This window comes from Diorhabda sublineata, chromosome 2 (assembly GCF_026230105.1).
Source record: "Diorhabda sublineata isolate icDioSubl1.1 chromosome 2, icDioSubl1.1, whole genome shotgun sequence".
Classification (NCBI taxonomy): domain Eukaryota; kingdom Metazoa; phylum Arthropoda; class Insecta; order Coleoptera; family Chrysomelidae; genus Diorhabda; species Diorhabda sublineata.
The window spans coordinates 19,040,617-19,050,848 of NC_079475.1; the positions used below are offsets into that span (position 1 = coordinate 19,040,617).

Below are 10,232 nucleotides of genomic sequence, written 5' to 3' on the forward strand. Positions count from 1 at the left end.
GTAATAATAATAATAGTTTTTGCTTATTAAACAATATAAACACTCTAAAAGATTTGCCTCATTTGCCTTATTTAAAAAATTTCTTGATAGGAAATTTTTTTTGATAAACCTATATGTAAATAGTACTTCAATATTATTTACATCTATATATCAAGAAATAATTGACGAATTGACGATAGAAAATATTATCTTAGATAATTCACCATTGGCGTCAGAATATAGATACCTACTATAGATTTCTATTAAAAAAATTATGTCTATTATTATTTCAAATTCACTTTACATTTGAATTGTGCCAGAGCTTTTTTGAAATGAAATTTATAATAGCTGGTATAATTCTGGGAGAATACTTACGTGTGCGGGTATTAATTTCCGGTTACTAGGTTTCTTGAGTTTTTGTTCATCATGGTAAACAAAACTGTGTTGAATAGTGTTCTCTAAAAGTGTTTTTGTTAACTGGATCAAATCTGAGGTGAGTAAATCTCTGTTCGTTAATAATTTTCTATTCTCGCTAATTTCATATTAAGCGAGATTTCATACAAAATTTATTTGGTCTCAGATTCAAGATGCAAAACATTGAAAGTATAATTAAATACTTTGTATCTACTGAATTGATACTAACTTTTATAATCATAAGAATATTTTACAATTCGCCATACCATCTTTTTGATATCAAAACTCTTTTAAATAAATATACAATATATAAATAAAATTTTAGTGTTATCATGTACTATATGGGAAAAACCTAAAACAGGGAGATTTTGATTTTTAAATTGACAATTTACAATATACAAATATTATCCCCCTCCACCCCCTCTCAGAACTATAAGCAACCCCACGAAAATTTTAAGTGAGAAAGGAGATCGTGTGGCACCTTGATGGAAAGGGATTTTAGTCCTCTGCTCAGCAATATGAAGTTTTTTCAAAATTGATGCAATTATAACTGAAAAAATGTATTTTAAAGATCTAATATTTTGATGTCTCCATCACAGAACTTTACGTAAAATGATAAAAATATATGCCGTAAAATATCTAGAATGTATTTTTCAATGTATTTTACAATTGAATTAAATATTCAAAATGACCACCATTCACTTCTTGACAATAACCGTTGCGATTTTGGAATTCTCGAACAACTTGAAAGACCAGGAGTTATTTTGTTAATTCCTTCCTTTATCCTAACTTTTAAATCAGTAATATTTTCTGGTCTGTTAAAATATACTATAGATTTTAAAAAACTTCATAAGAAGTAATCAAGTTGTGTGTGAAATCGGGGGATTAAGGCGGCAAATCGATCTTTCCACGTTTTCAAATACACCTATTGGGAAAAACCTAAATATAATTTCTTACTGTATGTGCAAAATGTAGTGGAGCTTTATCTTGTTGGTAGTAAATAGATTGATCCCTCATTTGGATGATGAAGATTAGGAAAAAATCTTTGTAATGTAGGCAGTGAATAAAATAATCTAGATAAGCCCACACATCCAGTGAGAATTTTCTCTACTCCAATATCTACAGTTATAATAGTTAACCGTTCCATTTAAATGGAACGTAGCTTAATCAGAAAAAACTATTTAGTTTATGAACTGCAAATTTGCATTCAGAATTATTGCCGTCTATCAAGATCATATTCATTTAACTCCTGAACCTACTGAACTTTATAAGGATGGTATTTTTCTTTATGCAAAACTCCTAAAATAGATTATTTACTTACATTATTGTCGACGACAAGCTCTCGAGTTGTCTTATACAGATTATCCTTAATCTCTAGAAGTACATATAACTTTTTTTCATGAATAAATTAAACATTTCTAGCTGGTTTTTCAATATATTTCACCTATCCCGTTTCACGGAACAATTTTTGCAATTTTGCTAACTGTAGACTGCGAAACGTGTTGACCAGGGTACTCATTCGTAAAATTTCACAAACCTCTTTTTGAAGTCTTCTCTTATTACCACGACCAATCATTATTGAAATGTCTATTCTTTGAGTCTCGGACAAATGAGCCATCGTTAAATTTAATACGCGCACAAATATTATATTGACGTCCTTAGTAACTCTAAATACCTAAATGTCAGCAGTCTATTCGATTCATATCACAGGTTTATTTGACTTTTTGACTAATATTTCAGTATCTTCAAAGATTGTTCCCAGATAAGAAAATAACTGAGGAAGAAATTCACAAAATAGCTCTGAGGTCATACAAAAAATTCCAAAATCGCCTCGGTTATTATTAAGAAGCGAATGGTGCTCATTTTGAACGTTTAATTTAACTGTAAAGTACATTAAAAGATACTTTCTAAATACTATGCGACATTATTATCTTCATTCTACGTGAAACTTTGTGATACATTATAAAAATTTTACAACTTAAGAATTAATTTTTCAGTTATGATTTATTTAAAAAACTTAACGTGAAAGATTAAGAGATTGTGATTTCTTGTTTATAATGGCATACAAACTCTCAAGAAAACACAAAAAAAACGATATACGGACATCTGAAGACGTTAGACTAAGCAGATAATACACTCTCTAGAAGTGTGATTATGTGATATTGTTATATATATATATATATATATATACGTACGTACATGTAATTATCTATATTTTTATTTTGTATTTTTTCGAATGTAATAAAAAACTGCTGTTTGCCTCAATTTTTTGTTTCATTTATGAAGCTCCATTCTCTCCATAATTAAAAATGATCGTGATTGTTTTGGTTGATACAATTTCATCAAACTGTTTTTAAAAATAACTGGACGAAATTGGGATTTAAAATTTGAATTTGAAGTAGCAGGAAGGAAACTCTTTCATGTAAGTACGTTTAGTAGTACTCAAGAACTAAGAGAACATCAGTTATCTATAGGATATGGTTAATCTTTGACCCTCAGCAGCTGTATGCGAAACAAGCTGACAAGACTTTTGATATTTTTAACATAATTATGGATAATATTAGCTGATGATCACCTGATTGTGTGAGTTGAATTTGAAGATGTTCTATTCTCATAGTAATTAAAAGTGCATCATTTATTTTCCCATCTATTTCAAAAGTGAGTACAAATTTATTAACTTCAAAACCTTATTTAGACTTATCACTGCCGGATGAATGTAAAAGATCTTTCCTTCGACTTTCGACAAATGTCTTTTATATGTCTCTTAAACGACAACCGGATTTCAGATTCAGACATTGTCTTCAAATTTTCAAATTGTTATGAGTATTATATTGGGATACAAGAGAATTATGTCAATATTATTGATCAATTTTATCAATAAAGTTGACAAATACTGTTTAGATTCTGTACAAAATATTTTGTAGTGCGTCCGTTAACTACTGTTATCTTTTAGTTCCTGTTGTTTACTCTAGAGAGTATAATAAGCTCCTTTTATAAGACATCAGTTTCATTCAATTATCTTACCATTATCTTTATCATTATTGGCTATTACCTATTCAGGTTTTGATCTTCAAATATATTTAATCGTCGTTTATTCCCGGCCGACACGATAGAGCTATAATTAAATCCTCATTCCAGTTTTATTGATTTCCAATAAAGTGTTTTTATTATTGCGGCAACGTTTCCAATGTAACATTTGTTTTTATGTCAAAAAAACTACCTTGAACTATCGTTTTGTTATGTGTAAAACTATTAACGCCTCTTAGCGAAGCAACAATGAAGTTGATAATTTCGAAAACTCTGAGATTTATTAAGTTTTGATATTGCAGTCCAAATACTAATCTCTCATGTGTAATCAAAGTAATTGAATATTCGATAAACGTACAAAGTTTTGAGAATCAAATTGCTTTCATAAAAAATGTGATCATCGAAAAGGAATTGGAGTTGACTGTGGAAATGTGATCTATTGAAACAAAGTTGGGATGTACAGAGTTCATTCGTTGCTTTCCAATATTCAATGGAGGCACTGAACCAAAACCAAAATTATTTAAAATTAGTTTACAATAAAAAATTTCAGCAAGCAACTTTTTTGACAATGTGGCTACCTGGATTATCATTTAAACGGTCTGTTGAATCTTCACTGTCCCGACAAGCCCCATCATCACCTCCAGATACTCAAGAACCTGTGAAGTTGAATCAAATGATAGATCCTACGAGTACAGAATCACATCCAGAAATAATATCCATCAGATCTGACAAACAGACTTTAGCAGTATGCAAATCATCAACTTTTGCCGGATAACTCATTTCAGTTCAAAAAAGATTCGCACAATGATTCTAACATTTCACAGGACTGGATAACTCCTCCCACAGTCCGATTAACACAGAAAAAAACCAACGTTTGTATGCTTTGATGGTTATACTTCCTTAAGTATAAAGGTGTTTTTAGCATCCGAGTGTCTACCCGTTGATCCCACAGGCAGTTTCATGACTAATTTGGTATAAACTCAGCTTTACTCTATAGCTACCTTTGCAGATGTACAACAATACTAGTAGCAGGGAATACCTATGAAGAAGACTAAAAATCACAGGTCTCAAATAGTAAAATAGACAAATGGACAAAAACTGGAGGATTGAAATCAATGACTCAAATGGCACAAATTTAGCAAAATACTTATGTATAACTCTTGATGCTAAGCTTCGCTGGAAAGCTGATATTATAAAGAAAAGAAAATAAATTCCAGTCGAATATGAAAAATCGTTTTGGCTGATCGGACGAAATTTCAATCTGTCTATATACAAGATCAATAAGCTTTATAAGCTCACCCTCAAACCCATCTGATGGTATGGTAATTAACTATGGAACTGTGAACTACTAGTCGAAGTAATCTAAAAAAACATTCAAAGATTTCAAAAGAAAATACTAGGGATTATTGTGATTATACATTAATACCTTCAAAGCAGGAGTCCTCACAAGGATCTGAATATAGACACTGTTAACCAAAATTTGCCACTAGTCATGAACTACGACTTCATCGCCACAACAATTTTGAGGTAATTTTTTTCCTCGACTTTGGAAGGAGAAGAGAGAGAGCTCAAGAGGATTGAACCTTCGAGTTGATGAAGTGAATTTGTTTAAAGCGCAGTATTGTGTGTGTTCGGATGTTAACTGATAGTGTACAAAAGGTGTATCAGAAATCTAAGTATGGTGTTGAGTGAGACCTCACTTTGCTACATTGCTGATTGATCCTAAGATCAAATTGTAATGTTAAAACAATGCTGCAAAAGGGAGAATTACTTTGACCCAGTTCAAATTATTCTCTATGATTTCACAAAAATAAAATTTCAACGAATAGTAGTTACTTTATTTTACACAGTATACAATAAATTATACAATTTGTCAAAAATTTGAATCGATACCTTAGGGATGTATTTTCTCTACATTAACAATCCCTCTCGCTGTTCTTTCACAATGAACCTCAATGGCGATATTGGCGGGTGTTTTTATTATTTCACATGACCTTCTTCTAACAAATCTTTGACAAACGATATCTTCTGAAGAATCCTGTTTGATGAGTCTGTAGCAACCTTTTTGTAATGTTTCCTTGTCTTCTCCAGCTTCGTCACAATTTAGGATAACAACTTCATCACTTATGAGACTTATACCTTGGCAATCGTTCAATTCGGGTATGGTTTCCACACATACTTTAGTCAAATTACTGAGATTGATTGGTTGAATATCTGGGTAGGAGTCGAAGCACTTATCAGACTTGGGATCAATTAGATGTAGCTCTGTAACAGATATTTTAAAATTCGAAAGTATATAACTGTTTCAAATATATTTGATATGAATTCATCAAAACTGATCTCTATACTCAGTCAGACAACCTATGAAGAAGATGCAGTGATTTTGGTTACACAATGGGAAGTGATAAATGCTTATATTCAAGTAAATCATGTTCCAATGATTCTGCTCAAACTTCATAGTGTTACTTGGTTTTACCTTAATTTCACACTTCACAACCATCTTCAATAATGTCAACTTTATCACATTATATGTTAGATTTTAGCTTTTCTTCACATTTTTTACCTTTATATTCATAATAGTTTATTTCAGCTTTGTTGTCAGCAGCATCTATTATTTAAATCATTCTTGTACCCATTATTGCGAAAATATTTTATTTTTAGTGCATTTTGAACTCAGACTTTGTTGTCATTACTTAATTTCTAGTTTCATTAAGCTGGAAATATTTTTATAGTGAAAAATTGACTTTTGCCCCACGTGCCTAATGTTTTATCTGCCAACTGACATTGTAAGTCATCTTCACGAACCTAACGAAGCTGTTTCATATTTGACACCTCATTTCAATAAAGGCTTATATAAATGACTTACGAGGATATATCGAAAAATTCTTAGCCTACTATAGAACCAAACAAAATTTCAACTTAACATTTTCTCCTCTTAATTGGATACTTTTATTATAACGAGCCTGCAACGTCTATAGACCTTTAAAAAAAATTTTTTTCTTGCTCTGGAAACTAGACCTCCACAGCTTTTATTGCCTCCTCGTTGGAAGAAAATTCATACACTTTTAAACTTTTTTTCAGTTGAGAAAACAGATGATAGCCGGACGTAGCCAAATCTGGTGAATAAGGGGGGTGTTCTAGTAATACAAACCATAAGTCACGAATTTTTAGCATAGCAATATGAGATTTGTGTGCAGGGGCGTCTTTTCTCTTCAATTTTTTTCCATAGAGTGGTCAGTGATGTCGAATAGTAATCCCCAGTTATTGTTCTACCCTTATCCAAAAAATCAATCATGATTACTCCATGGCAATCCCAAAATACTGAAGCAAGAACTTTTCCAGCTGATTTTTGGACACGAACTTCTTAGGTCTTGGATAACAAGAGTGTCGTCATTCCATCGATTTTTGTTTTGGTTCTGGATCGTAGTTATGTACCCTAGTCTCATCCATAGTAACCATTCGGTTTAAGAAGTCTACATCGTTTTCAAATCGAGCACAGATCGTATGCGATGCTTCTACCCTTGCACGCTTTTGGTCAACATTCAAACATTTGGAGATTCATTTTGCAGCAATTTTGTCCAAATTGACGTGATGTTGAACGCGTTCGTATGAAATATTCATTGCTTCAAATATCCGTTTCAGCCCAATTTGACGGTCTGATAAAATCATGTCATGAACTGCATCGATATTTTCGGAAACTGACACAGAAACTGACCTTTCCGATTGGTCATCATTTTCAATGGAAAATTTACCTCTTTTGAAGCTTGCAGTCCAATTTTTCACGGTCGTATACGAAGGATATTGATCACTACCTCTTAACCCTTTTAAATACAGGTAGTTGATAATAGCTCGATACTCAAATTTTTGATTTTCACAATTTTGGTGGACATCGTTTTTCTTGTAATTCATTGCGTAACTCTGGTTTTAAATGTCAACATTTAAGTTTGAAATTTGAATCATATTTGAACCCGCTACCATTTGACTGCGATGTGATGATCTAACCACGTAATTGTCAATACACTTAGTTATTTATAGATACTTGAAACATTTATCTTGGTCAAAAAATGGAATTAAATCGCATGCGATGATTTTCTATGACTTTCGACATGAATTAAACCAACAGCATTGTGCTGATAAACTCGCTTCGTCTTTTGATGATGAAGCACCATCTTGAGCCACCGTGTTTTGCTAGTTTTTCGAATTCAATCCTGGTCCCACTTCGCTACAATGTCATGTAGATTGTCCCAAATCGGTAAACCGTCCCAAATCGGCTGTTGGACCAAAATATTGATGCAGTGCGTGGAATGATATTGCAATATCGTCATGTCTTGTCTATATTCAATATTGCATGAACATTTAGCTGTCAAAGAGATTTATTTGCGTTGGATACCGCATAATTTGACAATGACTCTGTCGATTGTTGGTGCTTCAAAAGACGTCTATAAGATTGCGACAGGTGACAAATTATGCATCTTTGCAAATGTACCCAAAACTAAACAACAATTGACTGTATTGGTCTTTCAAGACCATTCAATTCCAACACAAGCTGCTCTCGCACTAAGTACTTCGAAGCAAATGGTTGCTAGTTTTTTCGGACTAACAGGACATGTTACTACTGTTCCTCTCGAGCAACGTAGAACGCTTAATTCTGAATGGTATACCAATATTTGTTTGCCAAAAGTATAAATCATTCATTTTTTGATTCTTCAGGAATTATATTGTTCAATTCTTTGGAAATACTGAGTGTTTTCACATTTATAACAAAAATTAACATTAATAGAAGAGCATCATTCTATTTCGGAAATTCGTTATATTAAGCTTAAAACTTATTTTTCATTCAGCTCTTGATATTGAGAAAGCTAGCAGAAACCATTTCAGCTTTCTTTTCTACTGTTATGAATTGAAAAAAGTTCTGTTTATTTTCGTTTACAACTCATAGCATCAGCAACTTGTTGTTTGCCTGTATGGCAGTGTCAGTGGTATAGTCGTTCGAATTTCGGTACGTAATAATATCTGAAAAATGGCTTATTTTCCCAATTTGTCAGAAGTTCAGATCCCATGATCCCTATAATTTCTTTTCGAAAAAAATACAAAACAACGTGACCAAGAATAATTTCCAACAAGCCTTCATTTATTTATTAAAGAATTTTTTCTATTCGGCTGTTTCTTATCGTATAAGTCAAACGGTTGTTTTATGAGAAGAAATTTAAAGAAAACGCCCAAATTGTTTGGGAATTTTTAACGCATCGATTATATAACACGGATATTGTCTCAATGCTTCCTCTGATTATCATTTGATTCAGGTTGCGAAACATTTTGATAAAAAAAGTGAAAATCAGAAATAAATTATTAAAAAGTAATGTTAGGAGAAGAAAATAATTTTTATGTGATCCTATATATTATTCTCGTTATATTATACTCGTTACATCTATTTATTACTAACTTCTGGGGACTATTTTGAATAAATTACACAAAAAAATTAAATGAAATAATTAAAGAAAATTATCATTTTTACGCATTGAGCTGACTGATACTTTCAATAAAAAAAAAATTAATGACCCTTTAAAAGATCGAATGTTATACATCGCGGAAGAAAATAATATTTAACAAATCATAACGTGAGAAAGCAAAACACAACGCGAGCACAAAGTCTTCAGCGATTAATACATTAATAAATACATTACTCTTTTTGAAATATACGAAATTCTCCCCTGTTAGAATAAATTTCATTCTACTTGGTTGAATTATTTAATAGATATTCATATTATGTTAATTGGAGATAAGGTGGAATATATATATATATATATATATATATATATATATATATATATATATATATATATATATATATATATATATCCATATATAGATCCAATGAGAAAAATGTTAATAGTTCCATGAAATGGAATTTAAAACTTACCCCTACATAATGAGTTCCCTAGAAATAAACCCAAAACAATGGTCAACAGCTTCTTCATCTTAAATTTGTAAAAACCTATCCGAAATTATGTTCACCTTAACACTATCGGGTTGTTAGTGATCTTTCCAAGTACGTGTGAACGGCAATAATTAGTGAATATCCGTTGTTTCCTCTTATTTCATGACTATTATGACCTTCATTTGTTTACACAAATACCATAAGCTCCATTCATTTTCTAACGATCAATTCAATTTGAATTAGACAATATAACTGTTTAATGATATGTTTCTCGCTCTTATCGTAAAAGCAAATTTGAAATAAAATCTCTATCATTATATAGAGTGAGTCATGAGTAAAAAGAACTGTTACGTTACACTCCACAGTAAAAATTTCTTATCATATCATATATATACGAGGGCTATTCCCTTTGTACCACCTCTGGCCCACTGACAATGAAAATCTACAAAGACATCAATCTATTTATCTATATATTCTCAATGAATGTTAACGCATTATTTTCATTAGTATTCCAGTATTCCTAATGCGCCAACATTTACAAATCACTGATTCACTGTACATATGACTACCTGAGCTTTATGCTTTAATCTGGTGCCCAACTTTCTTTATTCTGTCAAATAGTTTTGGATTTGGATTGACAACTTCTGTAAATACACTTTCAGCATCCCAAAATATAACATTAATTTCACCTGCAGAAGACTTCCTCGGGAAGTGGTATTTGGCCTCAGTTAGAGTATTTATATAACTGGTTCTCATATAAGGTAGACAATTGATATTAAATTGGAGAATACAATAGGATAGAGAAGCTAGAAACATCTTCTGAATTATATTAATAATTGAAACTAAACAAATTAAAATTATTCCCGGAAACGAT

General features: G+C 31.5%; 1 protein-coding gene across 1 annotated transcript; it reads right to left on the reverse strand.

Annotated features, from left to right (window-relative positions):
* Positions 1 to 5,220: 5,220 nt before the first annotated feature.
* Positions 5,221 to 9,523, reverse strand: LOC130440562 (uncharacterized). Its single transcript, XM_056773812.1, has 2 exons — positions 9,341 to 9,523; positions 5,221 to 5,685 (listed from the first exon to the last, which is right to left on the reverse strand). Exons 1-2 carry the CDS (start codon positions 9,396 to 9,398, stop codon positions 5,315 to 5,317), a joined length of 429 nt encoding a protein of 142 aa, XP_056629790.1. The 5' UTR covers positions 9,399 to 9,523; the 3' UTR covers positions 5,221 to 5,314.
* Between the last annotated feature and the right edge of the window lie 709 nt (positions 9,524 to 10,232).